Below are 21453 nucleotides of genomic sequence, written 5' to 3' on the forward strand. Positions count from 1 at the left end.
TATTGAGGGGGAAATTAATCGAGACATTCAGAAAAATCCTTTCTATAATATGAAATGTAATATAATATAATACATCCTTACAAATAATACTGTGGACACCACTGTTTTGGATCATTTTGCAGCTGTTAGACTAACAGTTAAATAGAGTTTGACCTATTCTCACTGCACCGCTGTTAAAAGGGAGAATTAATTCTCTGCTCAGAAGTGTTTTTACTGAGGTGTCTTGGGATCACTTTGACACATCGCAAGATTAGACTTAACATGGATATTTTACTTGTTGAAACACGTCTACCGGCTGATGCTTCAAAAATTAATAACCACTCTGAGTGCCCTGCCTGAAGAAAAGATCAAATTAACATGATGTTTTCTATTTTTCAATAAGCCATCAGAGAGAAACACAAATGACAATCTAGGAAGAAAATAAATGAATTAGGGACAATGCAATCAAATCACAAAAAAGGCCAGTGGTGTGTGTGTGTGTGTGTGTGTGTGTGTGTCTGTCTGTCTGTCTGTCTGACTGTCTGTCTGTCTGTCTGTCTGTGTTTCTGTGTGTGTGTGTGTGTGTGTGTGTGTGTGTGTGTTTGTGTGTGTGTGATTTCCCATTAATAAAACCAATTGAACCAAGCAAATTAAAAAGCCTATAGTCCATCACATTACCTTCAAAAGAAAGAATTGTTTCCCTCTGGTTGGATCATTTGCTCTGTGTTTTTCCTGATAACATGTTTGCGTATATAAAATAAGCCTAATCAATAATGAGTTTCTTTCTGGGAAAAAATTGAATGCACTTTTCTTCTTAAATGCCACCCAATTAGGCATTGCATCTTTAGCAGCATTTAAGTCAGAATTCAAAATGAACTTCTTTATTTTCTTCCATGTCTTCAGGTGGAAGACAGAGGCAACTTTAAGGGCAGTCGGACATATGACCATCCAAAGTGGAACGTGCATTGTTCTACTTTTCTTTGTCCCGTCCTAATTAGAGGTGTTACCTTAAATATGTGAGGACTATATGCTTCTATCTATCATTATAAACTGAATATATTTGGGTTTCAGTTTGTCAGTTAAAATTAAAATAAGAAGACATTTGAAGATGTAACTATTTGTTTCTATAATTTTGTAGTTAAATGATCGATTCAAATTATCAAGTTGATTTTGAAACCTGAGAATACATATTAAAACCTGAGAATATATATTAAAAGTATGAATATATATTAGTGCACAATCCACATGAACAATATTATTATTATTATTATTATTATTATTATTATTATTATTATTATTAGCCTCCGTGTGTGTCCGGCGCCCGGCCGCCTGGTGGCGCAGTGCGCCCTGCTCTGTGTGTGTGTGTGTGTGTGTGTGTCTAAGAGGAGGCAGCGGAGGGAGGAGGCAGCAGAGGCAGAGCAGCCGCGCCACAGACTCTCAGTCCACATTTCCAGAGGAGACCGACACTCAGTCTCCAGCAACATTTTCTGTCGAGCTCGGGTAACAAAACAAGCGGAGCAGGACTCGTCCCGCTCTCCGGATAGATTATCAGATTATATCCAGGACGCGGTTTGCTCTTTATTCTCCCGGACGCCACCTTACACATAGAGCTCTCAGGATATAAGTTATTTACAGTAGAATAAGCGGAGATCCTGGAAGATGGGTTCAGTCCCGGCGATATCTGCCCTGATTTTGGGCATTGTGGTTCCAGCGCTGGCCGGCTACATTGAGGTATGTAACCTGAAATGTTTTCTTCTTTATTCTCTGCTTGGTTAGTTTTTTTTTAACTCGGATCAAAACACCAGTTTTCTCATGCAAAAACAAATCTTTCGGCCTGTATATTTGTCCTCTGTTCACATGAGGCAGCTGATATAACGACTGTTATATCTTGATGTGTATTTTATTTGTTGTGCGTTTACTTCCCACACAAGTAGTAGTAGATCTGATCTGATTGATTTCCCTTTACTGAAGATTTACATAACACTTTTATAGTTTCTAACGTGCTCATAAAGGCTGATATAATGTCAGATCTAGTTAAATATTAATGAGCTTGCTTTCAGGTCATTCTTTACCTCCTTCTTGAGCTCTGATTTGCAGTTTTGTTGCTGTGAGTTGAACAATGTGCGGCCGGAAGGTGCTGGACCAAGAATTACAGCAGTGTTTGCTGCAGAGATCAAATGAAAGACAGCAGGCGCTTTGTCAGGCCTTTGGGGACACACAGGACCTCTGCAATAGATCTCAAACTGTGCACTTCCTGCTCTGTGCGACTGTTGTGTCCATCATGTGTGTGTTTATTATATTTTCTAAACAGAGTGGAGGAAATCCTTTACCTAGGAGCTCCAGCTTTTACTGTGTCAACAGGTTGGCCCCCTCTCTGTGATGCCAGACCTGTGATGCATTCAGGGCCTCACTTCACAGTATCTTTTAATGTCTTTGAGTTATAATTTAAAGTATTAGAATGCTGCACATTGAGTGAGTTCATGTGTTAGATATGTAGGCCCCCCTGAACAAACACACTCACACATGTGCAGAGACACTCCTCACCTACCTGATGTCCTCTTTTCCTGCTGGCTCACCAGTTATTGTCCCCGGATGGACACTGATGCCTGCAGTGTCAGACGTGTGTGTCATCGGGTAACAATGCACCCATTTTCAGAGCAAACATCCCACCCCCTGAGAGGGTAAACACAAGTGTTCCTGCTGAAGCAAACCATGACAAAACATTTTAACAAGACATCTCCTCCTGGCACTGTTGTGCAAAGTGGTTATCAGGGAATGCTTCTTTCTCTCCTGCATTTGCGACAAAAACCTCGGCCATTTTGAGGCGGTAATGGCTGGCATTGTGTGGGGGGAAATAATGGTTATTATGTCCCCAACAAAATCTATGCTGCTGCAATCTCTCTACAAAGACCTGTCCCCTCTGCAATGATTGCCTCCTCAGTCAGCCTTCCTAACCGCACGGACGTGCTGGTCGATACTGGACAGACTCTCCTGACATGATTAATGGATGAAATCAATGCATTTTCTTGATCAGTCACCCACATTAAATTGAGAAATGTAAGGTGGCTGCTGTGCACCTTGACTTTAAAGCACATGCTGAGGATTCCTGTGGTTTAATCGATGGCTGTCTGAAGGACGAGGCTTTTTTCTTTGTTTGATGTGGAATTTTTGTTTGCACTAAAACATCACATGCATAGTATACGGATCTTCATATCCCTTTGTTTGCACCTTCCTCTTCTACCTCCAAATGCACTTTGTCTACAAGAAGTGGGAATAAAGAAAAGCCTGAATAAACATCTGTAGGCTAAAGCACAAATACGACCTTTGGTACTTTTGAGTTGGAGAAAGAACAAATCCAAAGAGACGGCTTTATCCATTTATAGGAATGATGTCAGGTTACATCTTTACTGATTACAGATTGACAAAGTGCTTCAAGTTAAACATCATTGTCATTCTTTCAGCCGGAACACAACTTAAGTAGGGGTATCCCCACTTCAATTTAAATTGAAAATCAAATGAAATAAGCGATGATCAGAATAAAAAAACTGTGATGAAAGAATAGTGTGGCTGATTCCAACAAAATATGGTTGAAGAATGAGGAAGTTCAGATTCAATGATCTGACAATAGCACAGCCTTCAAAAATTGCACTGAATTGTGAAATTAAAAATCAAAAGACTAATCAAATCCTGGATTTGGAGAATGGTGCAACCCCTAAAATGAAGCCAAAACTGTGTTTCCCCTTCCTGTGCATCTCTCAGTTGTTTGTGAGGACTGGACAGCCAAACTGTCTGCTGTTGCTGTTGTTTGTGGGTGAAGCTGCTGCTGTGTGCAGATGTTGATGAGCTCGTGGGCACACAGCTGAGGTAGATGTTGCCGTGCTGGCGTGCAGACTGAACGCTCTCCTCTGGACCTTGAGCTTGAATTTACGAGCTCCTCAGAGACGCACTTACTGTTGGTCGGGGATGGTTTGTTCCCTCTCCTCCACCTCCCTCCTTCCATTGTTCCTCTTCTCTTTGTGTAACCGCAAATGTCAAGATGTCATAGGTCCAGAGCAGCCCTCTAGTTTCGCAGTTTCTCTCTTTTTCTAGCGTTTTGGGATTAGCCAGCTACTTCAGCTGTGTAAACGGTTTGGTTTTGTCAGATACCTGCTAGAGTGCCAGATTGTGGGCTCTCGTTTCTTCAGCTGTGTTTCCCCCTCTCTCAACTGGGCATCTCTGTGTCGCAGTAGCTTTATAAGAGGTTTTGCCCCGTTTTTTTTCCTCTCTGTGTCTTTCATATCCCTTTTTGTAAAAAACAAACAAAACAGGCAGGGTTTTATTCAAATTCAGGCTGAACAGCTGTATCTTTTCTAGACCTAGTTGAGTAATAAGGCACATGCTAGAAGCACATAGCAGGTTTACCCAGAGAGTTGCATCATACTAAGGCATTTACTGATATGACTCCCACTGGATTAATGGAATACAGGATATCTGGAACAGTTAATGCATTCGGTACATTTTATTCTCTGCTGATTTAAGCAAGCACAGATTATCACAACCATAACATGCAGTGTAAAACTGACAGAGCGTTACGCAACACCACGTCAGAATTTTTGTGCCTGTCATAATTATAAAAAAAACTGGTTGTGTCAAATATATCAACACGTGTCTAAATTCAAGGCAAGATTGAGCTTGTGTGGGGAGACTCGTTTAAAAATCGCAGTGTTGACTCATGCTGGTGGAGTGACTTTGGCTTTACATGGGTCTGTTTGCAAACATGCACAAGTCAGAGTGGCCCGAGAGGAGTGGGACCAGCAGATCCAATCAACACAAGTGCAGAAATGCTGCATACTTGTGCACAAGGAGAAGAAGAAAAAATCGGTTCAGCATAATCCCAAAAAAAGACTTTGGTGCTGTGCTTATTGCTCTTTGGTTGCAGTCCTCTTGCAGCAGCAGTTTTCCTCTTATCGTCTTAAGTCTGTGTGCGTGCTCGGCTGTGTGTGCTTGTCGGCGAGCACTGATATTAAAGTGTGCTCCTGTGTGCCTCCATGTGTGTATTTGCTCTGGGTATGGGCTGATAGTGAACAATTGCATGTGAATGAATGCCCCCAGTTGGCTGTGATTGTCGGGGCGGGTGCTATGGAGCCGACCGTTAGCAGGGATGAATGATTCTCTATGAGGGCCTTTTGTGTGCCCCTGAATAGCCGGGACAACCCAAGGTGTCGTCACAATACAGAGGTGATCAAGATACTGAGCAGAGACGAGGGCAGAGGCAGACTGTTGGTGATGTTTCACGCCTGGAAAAGAAACCAACAACAATAAGTAGCACTTGCATTTGATAATGATCTCTAAATACAACGTTGTGGGTGATGGAGCACAGTCAAAGCCTTCTGTAGGCGGCTTCTTCTCGCCTCTAAGCTGTAGAGATTGCCTCTTTGACTTCCACGTTCTGCTGTGTCAATCAAGTTGAAGGCAGCAGTTTGTGCTCCATCAGCTAAGAATCAGCGTCAATCGCCCTTGAATTTGTAGATTAGCGCCTAAAACCTTGCTTTCAATTGTTGGGACAGCCCCGTATCCCTGCGAATCCTCTTAGCGACAAGAAACACTGGGTGCTTATAGATCTGCAAAGGGAAAGGTACTAATCCCAGAGCCCTACCCTTCTCCGTCTGCTCATACGCTCACTCAGTTCACTCCCCCACTCGCCCACTCACTCAGTCAAACCCTCATTTCCAAGCTCTGCAGAGGAAAACTGACTTCAAAGTGGCACAGAACAATGTGAGTCACCTGTGTGTAATATCAGTGGTGTTCGCTCAACATTGAAGTTTGATCTGTGCGCCATGACTAACAGTAGGAAGGGATGTCTGATTGAATCTAAGCCCTTATTCTCTGTCCTTTCATTTCCTCAAAGACACCTTCCTGCCACTCGGTTCATCTACAGTTTTCTGTCTCCGTCTGTCTTTCCGTCTTCTTTTCACTGCCTTGGCTGTTTCTTCCTCCAAGCCCGTGCATGTCTCCTGGAGCGATTCCATCAACAGACACACTCGCAGCTCATCCCGCGGATTTAAATAGAGAGGCCTCATCAGGCGAGCCTTGTTCTCACGATGCCAGGCTTTGTCTCCCAGGCTCTGCGTGCGCTCTAATTATCCCAAGTGAGCGGAGTTGCCTTCTTCTTTTTCTTTTTTTTTTTTGCAACTGGAAATGCGTGTTTGTGTATATGCATCTTAAAAGTGTGTTTACAGCTCCGCTCATCATATATTTAGTCACTTCTTCTCAGTGAGAGATCCTGGGCGGCGGGGACTTGGCGCGGTGTGAGTGGGTTCATATCGCCACACTCATGGCTGCACACCGCTTAAGTTGCACCAGGCCTCCTGCCATATGTAGGCCAATCTGCACAATCCTCACCGTGTATACGCAGCCACCCAGAGCGCCACTACACCTGAGTCTGTGTGTTTTCCACAATAGCCTGGCTCAGCACGGCTGCATGAGAATTCCTTTTGTCAGTTTATATGCCAGAGTGCTCAGGAATGCATAGCCTGAAGTGCAAACGGCTCGCTGTATTGTGCAGTGCTCGGCTCTCTTCCTGTGATAGCGGCATGAGAGTGAGAGAGTGACTATACACTCTGACTAGTTCAGTAGACAAAAACATCCCCATAAATCCCTTTGAAAGGAGCCCTGCCATTTCAGACTTTATTTTTTAATGTGTTTTCTGTTTGAGAATGAGAAGACAGTCAACGTAGGTGGGTTAAACCCTGTCACCCCCCTACACAGAGAGTGTGTGTGTGTTGTGTGTCCCTGTGGCTCAGTGAGTCACTCTTGCTGCTTGGGTTTTTCTTCCCATGAATAAAATATCTGGTGTGCTATCTATGAGTTATAGCGCACTTGCACCTCTGCTTATGGCCCCGCCTGTCTCTTCTTCAGTCCCCGTCTGTCCATATGTGAGGAAGACCATCGCTGTGTCTCAATTCGGATACTTCCATTCCTACACTTCCATGTACTTCACTGAGTACAATATGTACTTATTTGCATAGTGCAGGAATTTAATCTGGGTAGTGTTCTATAAAATCAAACACGGCTGTTTTGCACTTACCAAAAATGACGATCACAACGTTTGACTGCTTCTTTTTAATGGCAAACTGCAGCCAGAAGGAGCATTAGGGTTTGCAATTGTTGCTGCACCTGCATTAGCCAGCATTTTCACAAGTTTGGAGTGCCCTCCCCTTCCGTTACATAGCCAAAATGGTGACCACTTAGGGTGAGGGTGTATCAACTTTTTCAGTGTTATGATATGCCATCCGGGCATTCATAGTCCACTGAATTTTGCCATAATTGTCAGTGTTAACACACTCAAAATAGCATGTCTACGTCAGGAAGGAAGGCAACTGAGACATAGCATGTCTGCAGCCCCCTTCCTTGTCTTATTCAGGTGTGCAGCTCTCATTTTTGTACGATCAGTGAGTCATATGCAGACTCTGGTGAGACCTGTGCACTGATTTGTCTGCCTTTCTTTTGTCTGCACATAGTGAAATAGAATGGAGGCAGGCAGAATCAAAGAGTCAGTTTAACTGTGTGCCAGGCATTGTTTCCCGCTGTTTGCATGCTCAGCTGCACCAGAAAATGTAAGAGCATAAATTACTCAAGGGCTGTTTTTACGCATGTTTGAACCCCTCTTCAATTGAATTTTGTCTCTCTTGTCGTACAAGAGCATTCAAATCAGACCCAGTTTTCCAAACTTCACTTATAATTGATGTGTCTTTTCTTAGCGCTTTGTTGATTTGTTTCTTTGTCTCATTCAGTGTGTGGATGGGTCTGTCCGTCTGTCTGACTGTCATCGTGCATCATATGTCTCTGTTCTTAATTTCTCACGATGTGCGTGCAGCACGCTGGGAGGCCTTTTGTTATGTTTTGTGTCTTGGCGTCACGTTGAGCCTACTTTAGGACGTGATTGAGGGCTGTCAGAGCCACGGTGCCTATTTTTTGTGATTTAAAAGCCATGAGAAGTCATTCTGTTGACTTATCTGCATGCCCAGGTGTAACACAGTGCCACAGTTCTATAACTGAAGGAGACTGGGGGAGGAGGTGGTGCTCTTGCCTTGATAAGCTGGCTGGATGACTGGCAGGCTGCCTCGCTGCTATAGTGCTCTGTTTTGCTGAGCAACGCTGCAAAAAATACGCCATCCACTGCCAGGGAAAACAGCATGTTAGTTCCAGCTCCCTTCCTCTCCATCTTCCTGCCTACCAAGCTTCCTTCATAGCCCTCCTCTCTTTACCCCCGTGCCTGTAGTGGAAATGGTATCATCCAGACTGGAACCAACAGCGGCATGGAGTCCATCCTGTTTTTTTTTTTCTTTTAAAGTTTATCCTTTTTTTCCTCAGGAGAGTGGGGGGGAAATGAAAATGTCAGAACGGTAAGAGATAGAAGCAGTGCAGTGTAACTGTATACCCCCAGAGAGAGGCCTGTGCTGCTGCTGCTGCCGCCGCTGGTACTCAAGATATGTGACGGCCCTGTTAGCAGCCTGTCTGATACAGCACTTTCTCAAGGAGAAGGTGGCCAAGGACAAACAGCAGCTCTGTAGGATGTTCCACTTGGGACTATAGACAGAACGAGGGGGAGATTTCACCTACGGATGGAACGGCAGAACAGGAGACATTAGCTTTCCATCTTGGACTTCAGAGGCAGAACAGTTTAAAAAAAAAAAAAAGCATATTAGTTTTCCCCCTACTTATCTTTAATCTCCTAAGTCATGCACTGTATTTAATTCAATGAGAGGTGTTCATGCATGATGAAGAGATAAAGCCTGCAGATCCCTCACAGAGGCAATAAAAGAAGGAGGTTTGTGTATTGTATAATTTAAGGAGAAGGCAAAACGTAAATGAGAGCGAGGACCCGGCTGGAATTCATTGGACATAATTTCCTCGGTCTAAAATTGAAATCCCCAGATGAATGAGTGGGTGAAATTAATGTAGCTTGAATGCAAGCAGGAAACCCTGGGAAATAAAGGACACTCATAGACACACAAACAGACTGTGGCACGTATAATTTACTGAGAGCATATGCAGCAACTCCCTGTTCTGCCTCTCTCTTTATTTCCCTTTATTTCCCCTGCATCAATTGTACATACATTTTCAGTTTTATTATGCAGAAACAATAACCTTACAGGAGTCAAAAAAGTAGATCAGAAAGTTTTGGAAAAAATGTTTTTCACATATAGCGGCCAAGCTTCTTTTCAAGCAACTTCTTACGGGTGGTTGTTTTGTCCGAGCAACAGCTCAAAACCCAAAGAAATTCATTTCATAATGACATAAAACAGAGAAACGCATTTAATCTTCTCTTCGAAAAGCTTCAAACAAGCAAATGTTTGGCATTTTTGCTTGATAAATGACTAACGGATAAATCAGATATCAGATTTTACAGTTAATTTCCTGCTGATTGACTAATCGATTATCCAATTAATTGTTTCTGCACTGCACTGTTGCCCAAGCATGTCCCATTGCATGGAGTGTGTGTGTCCGTGTCTGTGCCGTAGGTTACTGCACACTCAAAGGCTTCTTGTAGGCAGCTTATTTAGCATTCTGCACAAGACCTCCCTCTACCTAGATCAGGCCGTGGCTGATCTATGACCCTGACATTACCCTTGTAGTATCTCTCTTATTAATTCTCTAACTAATAACCAGAAGAGATTTCCATTATCTGTCGCAAATTTTTTTATTATAGCACCGTTTGCGCCGAAACGTCCGTGGGAAATGACTTCTAAAGCAACAATGGTTGTGAATCAAACCTTGAATTCTGTCTGCTGTCAGAGCACCGGCTGAAGGAGTACTCATGTCATTTGACATTCATGTGTAAATTTTTCTGTTACAACCATTTCCACTTTACATAATAGTGCCCTGAAAGTGCACTTTTTTTCATTACAAAGCTGCAGCTCAGGAATGCTGCAGCCGTGCACCTCTATCAGCCATTTTGATCTGAGATAAAAACCAATCAAGCACTCTAGAGAATTCCATTAGTTTGATGAGATATGAATATAGCTCCAAGCGCAAATCTGAAATAGTCTGCTGTTTTCAGACAAACCCATTAAAAGTCATTTGATCTTCTGCAGCTAATTATAGAGCCTTCTGAGCAGCTAGCCGCCTTCACCGGACTCCACCCCCTCCATTCCCCACCTACCCTCCAACCGCTCCCTTCAGTGTTCATCACATCCCGTCCTTATGTTTCAGGAGCCTATTTAGCGTCACTGCGCTATTATTGAGCTGCTGGGAGCTGACAGGCGGCCCAGTCATGCGAGGGTGCAGGGATTTGTCTGCCTCATAGTTGCTGTCAGCGTGCTGGGTTGGATTTGGGATCTCTCCCAGTGGATGCAGCAGAGGGGTCCGACTTGGGCCGCCCACTGTAGGGAAAGACACAGGAGGTGGGGGAGCAAGGTCAGTCGATCGACAAAATGTGAGTGTAGTAGACGGACTCGGAGACGGATCCTCCTGCTGTGAAGTCTGTGTCTTCTCCATAGAGACATGAGTGATTAGCTGTTGGCCTCAGCATGTCTCACTAGAGTTATACTCTTCACTAGTCTGATTGAAATCCCTCCACCCTTCCCCAGAGGAGAGGCTGAGGGAGGACAGAGCAGGGCTTAATGACAGATAAGCATATCTACATTACATCCATCATTTTCCCCTGGTAAAGATGGCCTCCCTTGCATCGCCCGGAGCATCACTGTCTAATGCAGACACGTGGGTTGTGTCTCTGCTTCACTGCTCAGAATCTGCAGGGGAGAAAAAGAAGCAGGGAGCTCTGCAATCAGAGCACAGATTCATTTAAAATCAGCCTGGGTGGTCCTGGGAGAGCAGCACTGCGTGCAGGCGTCAAACTGCTGTCCATAACTTATTTCCAAGTGATAATCAGAGTCAGGGTTTAATGTCATTATTATGTCTCAAAACTGATTAAAGAATAAATACAAATTGAATAGTAAGTGGGAAATATCCAATATGTTCTCAAAAAATTGTTCCAAGGGCTGGAAATCCATTTTAAAATGGCCTCCTCCAGGCTTCAAGAACACATAATTTTAGAATATGTGAAAAGTTAAAACTCTCTCAGAATTAACACTTGAAAAGAATCAAAGATCAAAGGTTTTCAGTGCTTCACATTTAAGTAACAGCAAACATTTGATTTTGTGTTGATTAATCTTTTGACTAAAGGTGCATAATTTGAGCCGGACATGTCAGACATGTCTGAGTAAAATGTGACAACACGCTGCTTTATGTCTGCACTTTTTTTGCTGAGGTTTTGTAGTATAAAATCCAAAGAAGTTAAAATTATTTGTGGCATCAAAGTCAAAGCCCTGGTATCATGCCAATACTAGAAAGGTCAACAACTTCCTCCTCTCTTTCAGCATTCCCACGCAGTACATCTGTCACCTGCTATCATTTCATGTTGTCAGATCTTGGAAACATTGCGTGTCCTTGATCTCGTTCTTTCTCCTGCGGTTCTCTGGCTGCTCTCCTGCTCCGGCGTGGCCTCAACACAACTCATGGCTGCCTTGTAGCGACTGAATGTGATATTTCCATGTTGTCCTTGAAACTGCTTTCCCCCGCCTGCTCTCAATGTCAGCTCCCACTGAGCAGCATTCCCCCCACAGTCCCTCTGATTTAGACACAGTGTTCCTCCTCCGCTCTTCTCTTGCCGCTGACTGTACTGCACCACACATTTTAGGACAAATTGGCTATTTTGTGTCTTATTTTTGTTCACTGGAACATTCTGTCCTTGTGCTTCCTTCACCTCCTTTTCCTCTCTACTATCTCTATAACACCTCTCACCTCACGGACGCTTTTGCTTCCTCGCTTTCTTAAATTCTCTTTTGCTTGCTCAACAATTACGTGCTCATTAACTGAGGGAGTCCAGGCCACTGAGAGAGACGTCAGTGACAGGGCTGGAGGCCTCGCTGAGGTGCCCTGTTACTGTTGTTCCTTTATTGACAAGTCTGCCTGCCTGTCTGCCAGCCTGCCTGGTCCTGAGGAGCAGCCGCGTGGTGCTGCATGCTGATGAGCATCGAGTCATCCAGCAGGAAAATGAAAAAGCGGAGTGGGAGTGACGGAAGGAAGGAAGGATGCGGCACTGTTTTTTCACTCAACTTGGAGGGTATGAGAGGCAGAGAAAGTGAAGTGAGCACAGGTCATTTCTTCCAAATCCCCTCTCCTCAGCGCGAGAGATTAGGCGGCTGTGCTCTCCGGCAGACGAGAGAGAGGCACACTCCTGTGTCTAATCCTCCTCTTTTAAACTGCTGAGAGTGCAGTACAAAGTGGGGAAAGAGTCAGCGTCCACATAAAGCAGCCCGCGGAAAACACAGGCCCATAGTTCAAAACAAACTGAGCCCATTCTAACAATCACCTAAGCCCTAAATCTCCTGTGTAGCCACTGCCAGAGCCGAGCCCACCGCAGACTTTTTCCCGCCCAGCTATCGCTCCTCAACAGGCTCCCTTCCATCACATCACCTGAAACTCCCCCTCAGAAAGCCAGCAAGTCAGAAATACCCCTGCAACTCTCATTAACTTCTCTGCCTTGGTGATGTCAGGCTTAGACACACACATGATAGCGATACATGGCATGTACACCCACACACACACACACACACTCAGCCCCTCCCTCTCCTACTCTACTCACCGACTAGATAGACCTCCCACCCAGCCCAGAGAGGCTTTTAATAAATGGACAGGCAATCGCCAATTTAATCATGCTAATGTGTATGTTACAGTGGGCGGCTTATTGGCTATTTGATCTCCATACCGGCTCACTGGAGAGAGCTGGGAGCAGAAGCTGCAGGAGGAAAAATGGGAGAGCGCGAGCTTGGGGGGGGAGAAGCAATGGAGTGAAAACAAGGGAAAGCTAGTCAATTTAGTCTCCCGAACAAGGTAATGAAGACAGCAGCTCTGATTCCAATTGAGGAGAGCGACAATAGTGACAAAGGAAACAGGGGAGATCATTAGGCAAAAGCAAATCTTCCCTATTAAAGCAAAGGGACCTGCTCAAGCATAAATGGGAAATGTGGTGTCAAGTTTAGGCTAAATGCATTGTTTGACTTAGTGGCGAGGCTAGTTGTTCTGTCTATTTTAGTCATAAACATCTGGCCCAGTGATGTCAAGAATGTAATCCGCTCAAGGCCACGTGGATGGTAAGCCTGGATAGAGGGCTGAGAGGGTCGCCAGCTCACATGGCTCTAAGAGAGACACAGAGACAGAAAGTGAGAGAGAGAAGCAGGTGGAGAGGTAAATGTATAGAGATAGTTGAGGCAGGAGGAGATGGGTGCACAAAGAGTTGTCCAGAGTGCTCAAAGTGAATAGAGATGAAAGGAGGGAGATGGGGGATTGAAGGGGTTGCTCATGCAGAGAGCTTTTAGTGGGCAAAAGGGAAGAATGGGTGATTGTGCTGACAGGAGCTCCGCAGAAGAGGCAGGCATGCTCAAACCTTTTGTCAGCACGCCATGCAGCTGTAAGGGTGCTGCAAAAAGTTCACCTGAAAATGGACCTCAATCATCACAGTCCTCGAGTCATTAACGCAAAATGGAAAGCAATTATCTTCTTCCTGCAAGAAGTATTTTTTTTTTACACTCCAGTGCCTTATTTATGCAATCATGCACCTGCGTAGCTTAGCAACTAAACAACAAGCTCTGGGTAAAACCCTCAGTGTAATTATCTCTTTATCGCCACAGCACACAGTTATCAGTTATTTCTCTGTATACTGACTCTATAAACCAACCCTCTGCAAAGAAAACAGCACACACCTTAAGACTCAGATTTCTTGGTTTGTTTTGTTGTATTTGCATATCAGTTGATGATACTGGCTCAAATTCAATTACCCCTCTTATAAACCTCACAGTCAGAACTGCAGCAAAGTAGCTAATAACAATTTATAGAGCCATGTGCCGTTTTTTTGTTGTTGTTTTTTAAAGCTTATGCTTTATCACAACTTATTATGTTCTGTACAGGGGAAGAAGAAGATTAATGTTTCATGATGGATAAGTCTCATGTTTTATTGGGCAAAAGTCACACTCACCTGCCCTGCCTCTCCCCTCAGCCCATATTTATTCCTGCATTCTTTGTCTCTTTCCCACCATGACTTGACAGTGATTGGACTAACGAGGAAGCTGAAGTCAAGCCCTTGCTATCACTTGACATGTCTCTTCCCAAATTCTGCAGCACATACTGCAGATAGTACACCCCGAGCAGAATCGAAACAAATTTGCTCTCTTGCTTCCTCCTCCCCTCCCTCTCGTGTCCTCTCTGCCTCCTGCTCCCGAGCCAGCTAGAAACCTGTATCTATCTAATCCAACTAGGTAGGCAGGGAAATCCAAATGCAATATTATGATGGCTGCGGATGACCCTCAAGGCAATGTTAGATGGGGCTGGAGGAGTGGACGGGGAGGAGTAATATTCCAGAGAGATGCGTGCAGCCTGAAATCTGTGTCAAGAGAGGCCGTAGGGGAAATGGCTCTTCGGTTGCCTCCTGCTCCGCTCTGTCCGGCTCTCCTCGCTTCACTGGCAGCCCCTGCCCTCAGAATGAAAGAGTAATGAAACACAAGATGCAGCGGGCATCCTGATGTCGGCCATCAGGCACTCAATGCACGAGCAGGCATCTGAACAGTGGCTCTGTGTGTCTGTCTGACGCGACACAGATAACAGCTGAGACAAAGATGGCGAGACCACACAGTATTGACAACACTGGGTGTCTGAGGAAGGGAGAAAGACTGTGGGAAGAGAGGGAGGGCAAAGGGATGAGAATTAGAAGAAGTAAGGACCTTTGCCCTGTGATGACAGAGAGTGGCTTCACTATCTGAACCAACTGACATTTCTTCCCCATGACTGGCTGCCCTTTGGTCACTCGGACCGACATAAATATCTGAGTTGCACTTTGCATGAGTTAATGGGTTCTTTGGTTTGTCTCTGTGTAAAAACACCCAGAGAGTAAAACCTCACTTGTGAAAATCCCAGGAAGGATGTCTCCCACAAAGGCTTCCACTGATTAATCTAATTGCATTTGCAGTGCAAACAAAACAAGGAAAAATTAAAACCCCAAAGTCAATTTCTTTCTTTCTATTACAGCTCAGTGACCAAGGAAATTCAGCCGATGTGTGGTTTGTGAACAAGTCAATACAAGCTCCCTCTAGCTCTCTCAGAAGTGGGGCTTCTGCCTTGTTTGCTTTCGAAACCAACCACCTATTTTGGACGTTATCATGTGATTGCATGGACGTTATCATAGGTTATCAGTTCCATTAAGCATGCTCCTCCTATTAGGTTGTTATCGTTACATTTCACTTTCATTTTCATGAGGTGGCGAAACTTCTCCTTAGGCTAAGAAACTAAAAAGTATGTGGTTAGATTTAGGCAAAAACACAATGGTTTGGATTCTGTATCTTAGTAATAAATTGGCAAAACTAAGTCGTTAAATTTACAAAAAAAACCCATCATGGTTTGGATAGATGACCTTGCAAGAAAGTCAGGTGGTCAAGTAAAGTAGTGCGTGTGCACATTCCTGGTAGATCTCCTTGTAACTTGAAACTCTGTTTACCGTGCATTTGTTCCAAAAAAAGATAAAACAATTGCAGCAGCGATAAGTTTCCTGAGTTGTAAAATCCCATCTCTGAGTAATAAACACCGCCGTGCAGTGTTTTGGCATCTGATAAACCCTTCAACATATGGATCCATTGCTTAAACTGGACTGGATTATACTTTATGGCTCAGGGGGACCTGAAGCAACACATCCTCACCAACCCAAACCCTTGCTTTGTTTTAACAGGCCTTTTTTGGTGTAAACGCCTCCCAAAGTTTATCACTGGCAGGTGGAAAGCAGCAGCTGTCGACACCATGTGTCACACACTACCCCCGGCCTACTGTGGAGTTTTGTTTCATCAATGTATATTTCTATATTTCTTGCTTAAAAACTAGTTGTGTGAATTAACTACATAGGTTAGTGACAGTGTACCACTGCACATCAGAATCACTTTGAATCCCTAATTTGACACAGAAAATAATTTAATGCCACACAAGCAGGTTATTACATTTTTTAATCAGTCTTCTGACTGAATTTTTCATTAAGGAGAATGGAGTATATTACTTTTAGATCTATTTTGCCTCCAAACCCCCTTGGAGCTATCATTTAGAAAACCTCTTGAGATTAAATATGTTTTTAACCCCTTAACTTTCCGACCCCTTTCAATGACAATTAGGGGTAGGGGACAGGGATCTTTATTGAGAGATAACAGGTCAACAGTAGATGCCACATAGAAGTGGTCTACATCATCTGAAAGAATGGGATCTGAAGATTAACAGCTCAGCACTGTGTCTTCAGTTGTTGCAGCAATTTTGGCTTGATACCATTTGTTATCGCCCAATGTCAGCTGGGATAGGCTCCAGCCCCCCGCGACCCGATTGCGGATAAGCGGTTAATGGTAATGAATGAATGAATTAACCATTTGTTACACAGTTTTGATGCTAGATTTTGCAATTTTCTTTACTCAAGAATTTATTTTAAAAAATAATTTAAAAAAACATAGCCAAGTCCTTCCAAAATACCACATTAAGACACTAAGACCTCTAGGAACATGATAGTAAAATCCATGCTCAATCAAAAACTTTTTTGTAGATTTGTGTGAGATTGCATTTTATATTATCCCAGAAGTCAAAACAGGTCATTTTATACAGTGAGGAAGTTTCAAAAAATGTTTTACTACAATAAAATGCTACTATCGGGACTAATATCAACATCCACATGCATGCAATTCGGCTCATTGAATCCACAAGAGTCTCTGAATTTTCCAGTCATGCCCAGTTTATGCAATTTCAGGACTGTTTTAGAAACGACATGCAGAAATATTCAAATACAATAGGTGAAAATAACAGAATTGTACTGTGTGAGAAACTAAATGGGATTAGCATAATGTAGAGGGGAGACTTGTGGGCACCCATAGAATCCATTTTCATTCAGATATCTTGAGGTCAGAGTTTAAGGGAGCACATTCAAAATGGCCATGTCAGTATTTTTCTCACTAGAAAAACTTTCTACAGCCTCTGAAAGAAAAAAGAAAAAAAGTAGGCAAAAAGTACCGCCAAGGGGTTAATTAGGATCATTCTACTTTGAAAAAGTAGCATTGTCCTAATGTTTATTTCTCTGTCTGAACAAGCTCTACTGGTCGAGGGCAGGCCTGGAAGACAAGACCCCACTGGCCCACCAACTGGAGCTTATAAATAGCCCAGACACACCTTCTCCCCAGTGAAAAGGCAGCGTGCCACAGGACGAAAAAGAGTGCTTTGCTCTAATTAACAGTGTTTTTCTCCTCTTTTGGCCTAGTATCTCTCCACTTTGCCACATTTACATTAACAAGGCAGGCTTTTAGCTGACACTCTTGTCCACAGCCATTTAAAATGAAGTCATAGAATAATTACGAGAGCACAACGATCATAAGCGGAGTACCGTAAAGAGCGCAGGGGTGACGGGGACAGTGTCCCGACAAATATTCTTGTGATAATACAGCGTTTTTTTTAAAGAGAGGCATGTAAGGGGAAAAAAAGAGCTAGGGAGAGATGTTGAAGGCTTTCTTTTTTATGAGAGCAATTTATAGCAAGCAGAGAGGAAAGATTAGAGAGAGAGGATATGATTGAGCAGTGAAAAAAGTGACATAGTGAGATTCTTCTTGAAGAGATGAGTTTTTAGGCTTTGACTGAAAATGTGGAGTGACTTTAAAGCCCACTAACAGGGCCCCTGCTGCTTGACAGAGCTACAATCTCTCTGGAAGCTTTCCGTTAGATTTGGTAAAGTCTTGGAAATACACACAAGTTGTTCTTCAATGCTTGTTCTGGAAAACTTTAAAGGAACACGTGTGAATCAAATAAACACCTACTTTTGTCTAAATGTGCTTCAGATTAGGGCTGGGCGATATAGACCAAAAGTCATATCCTTATATATTTAGGCTGAATATCGATATACGATATATATCCTGATATTTTTATCGCAAAGTGAGAGCAAATGTTCAGTCAAAGTCAAATATGACATGTCACAAGTAGTTTTATTGAAAGCGTTTATTTAAGTGAACATAAATACTGTATAGCAACAGGAGTAGCTTTTTTAAAATCAAAGCTTCATCAAGTGCACATTTAAATAAAAATAGCCTATGAACAAAAAATAGGCCAATCTTTTTCTGAAATAAATGTATTTATATTAGAAAAGAATAACAAACATTACAGAAGAACTAAATATGATAAAAAAAATATGACGTTTGGTTGTTTTTGGCATAATATCATCTAAGTTCATGTGATGAAGTGAAATAACGAGTATACTGTATTTATTGTATGTACTGTGAACAAATATTACATTTCCCACAGCTCTAAGTGCTGGAAAAGTATAAAAAAAGGTATCTTCACCATGCTTGAAAAGTGCTTAAATCATTTTATACTCTTCATATTTCACCTCTAACTAGATATATAACAAGTCAATGCTTGATATTCATTACATAATAATGAGTAAGTAAGTCAGTTTGACTCTTTCTGGAACATTGGACTGTGTTCTCCAAGCAGCCTGCTTTAAAATACAGTGTACATTTGAATTCTTGCTGGCTTTGACAGCTGAAGCTGCTTTGCTGTCTTTTGCTTCCAGCCACAAAGAGTCAGAATCCTCTGACTGACCGTTCGGATGGTAACAGGAACTTCAGTTCCACTTATTTTCTCATTCAAACAGTTTCAGTTCTGCTCATGGCATGGACTCATGATAGCTACATTTCCCTTTGAGTCAAAACATTTTTAACTCAAGTGAACCTCTGAGTGCAGATCTCCTGTGTTCATTGTGTTTCATTGACTTTGTTTTAATTCACATCACCTCCTAAATATCGTTTCAAGTTTAGAATGGCAGCATTCACCACAGACCACATTTGATCACTATCTGAATAAGGACATTTCCTTCTGCATGTTGCTGTTTTTTTGTCTTGTCTGTATTTTTATTCCCAAAAAAAAGGGCTGTGCACAATGAATCTCAATGATTGTGTACTAATAACAGATCTACAAAATAACAGTTTTGATTCACAAAATAACAGGTTGTGTAAAAAATAAGTTCAGAGTAATAAAATGTTAGTGATTACAGTGATGTTACTTAAACAGGAAACAATATCATCGAATACAAAGTCAATTAATTAGGGGTGCACCGATTGCAATTTTCTGACCGATCACCGATTTTTAAAAAGCCTGACCTGCAGATTCCGATTTTGGCCGATACCGATTTTTTTTATAACTCACAGCATACACCTTCAATGTTTGAATCTTATTTTATTGAAAAACAAAAACACAGCAGTATTTTTCTTGAACAAATAAAGGAAATCACAATGTCTGAGGTAGTTAATAAAATATTGAACTTAAAATAAAAAGCAACAATTTACAGGACAAACTAACAAAAGGACTGCAACCATAAATAAAGTGTCCTGAGTTTTTGGTTTCGTTATAGTACAACATACATACAACACAGTCATGCAGAGGTACGCGTACGTGCAGACGCACTTTCAGACCTTTGCGGAGGTAGATAAGATCGCTAGATAAAATCGGTTTGACGTAAAAGAGTCGGCCGATCACCGATCCCGCAAAATTAAGGAAATCGGTGCACCCCTACAATAAATCAATTTATCTTCGCAAGTTTGAGAAAAAACATGACCTTAAATTTAGTTTTATTAGGATTATTGGTTGCAGAACAAAGTGGTTTGTGAATGGTGAAATTTGAAAACAATAAACAAGTTTATTAGTTAAACTTTGAAAGACATATTGTCCTCACTTCACACAGTCCTTCCTTCCCCTCTAAACCCGCTCACATAAAACTGCAGAAGCAGTCACCTCACTGTGAACTTGGTGCATCCAGACTCTTGTGTTTCACCTTTTTCTTTGAGCAGTCAACATCCTTTAAAAAAACACTGGTGTGCTTCATTCTTCCTAATCATGATTCCGCTCAGAAGTCAAGCTGTGACTTACTGTCTTGTAAATATTTTAAAAGAAACAAGCGGCAGTTGGTGCAGTGTCTGCTCGTCACAGGGAGCGACATTGCTGAACACACTGATGCACACTGCCATGGCAATGGGCACCGTTTCTGTTGTTCAGGAGGGGACTGAGCACAGATGCAGCTTTGTGTGCTGTATGTCTGTTATATGTGTGCTCGTCAGGGGAGATATCTGCCAACGTATGGAGCTGAGGGTCATTTTAGTGTTTGTGGTGTTGGTGAATGCAGCAGACAGGGCAGAGCAGCTGTTATTGTGATTGTCGTCCTCCGTCGTCACTACGCCTCCCTCTCTGTCTCGCTACTCTCTCACAACTGTGGCCTCATTCCCTCTTTCTCCATTATTTCTCCTCTCTCTCTTGAATCCCCCTTTCCTGTCTTCCCCCTCTGTCACTGTGAGCTTCTGATTATCTATCTCTCTGCTTTGTTCCTCCCTGCTCCACTTCTTCAATCTGTTTCTCTCTTTTGCCCTCGCCTTTTCCCTCCTCTCTCTCTGTCTGTTTCCCTCTGCCTCTCTTTCTTCTGCAGCCTCAATGTTCCTCTGTGTGAATAGCTGGGATGCTTTTGTAGAAGGTTTCCATAGTGACGGGCCATTTGAACAAGTTGTCATTCACGTCTGCTCGCTGTAAGCTAGAGAGAGGCCATGTTATCTCCCACTGACACACATGCAGACCTCCGACACTCAATCACCACAACTGTTAGCCTGCAAACCGGCGAGCTGCAACGCATCTTCTAGCTGGAGCTTAATTACGAACACGTCTCGCTTCTGTTCATCCCCCTTCAACTGAGCATGGCGACATTAAGGCGACGCTCAGTGAGATCAAGTCGCAGCTCAATCATAGTTTGCTTCAGAAACTGTGAGTCTGGCTTTCTTCAAGGAGGAACATGTAGAATATTAACACCAGTAAATAATTACTTATTAAACAGGAAAATTAAAAATTAAACAGTCCATCACATTTTGTGGTTAATACACAACCCATCTCAATTTCCAGAGTACAAACACTTAAAACACGGACTGTTAATGAATGTTTTTGTTTCTTCTTCCTCTCGAAAAGAATAAAAACACAAGAAATGACAAAGGCATATTTCTGTATTCATGTTTTATTTTTATCTGTAAATTTAAAGTTCCCACATTTAAAATGGAAAAAGTGAGATTTCCATCTTGCCACAGTTTTTTCATGCATTGGTCAATTTTGAGGTTTTGGGCCACAAAGTAACATTCGAAAGAAAACATCCAAAACAAACATTTCAGTGATTTTTTAACTATATTTGCTCCATTTGTGCCTATAGATTTCTCCAAAATTTGTTAGTTAGCGTTCTATTGCAACTCGTAGTCTGCCAATGTAGTCTATACTTCATCATGACAGGCATCCTTAGAAAACTCTACATGTTTAACATGTTCTATATTGTTGTTGCTACAAATTAAATTCAATATTTTGTCCTCAGGTAGTCATTTCCATTAACAATATATGAAAGCTTTAAAGGCAAAG

At 42.6% G+C, this 21453-nt stretch overlaps 1 protein-coding gene across 4 annotated transcripts in view; it reads left to right on the forward strand.

Moving 5' to 3' along the window:
- The first annotated feature begins 1393 nt into the window (after positions 1–1393).
- The window catches only part of aplp2 (amyloid beta (A4) precursor-like protein 2), a 69298-nt gene continuing 49238 nt past the window's right edge, over positions 1394–21453 (forward strand). For all 4 annotated transcript variants that reach the window (XM_059330709.1, XM_059330711.1, XM_059330710.1 and 1 more), the window contains exon 1: positions 1394–1710. In XM_059330709.1, the coding sequence (XP_059186692.1) occupies positions 1639–1710 (72 nt within the window). In that variant the 5' untranslated portion in view covers positions 1394–1638. The remainder of the gene's footprint in view (positions 1711–21453) is intronic.

This window comes from Centropristis striata, chromosome 4, assembly GCF_030273125.1.
Source record: "Centropristis striata isolate RG_2023a ecotype Rhode Island chromosome 4, C.striata_1.0, whole genome shotgun sequence".
In the NCBI taxonomy this organism is placed as follows: domain Eukaryota; kingdom Metazoa; phylum Chordata; class Actinopteri; order Perciformes; family Serranidae; genus Centropristis; species Centropristis striata.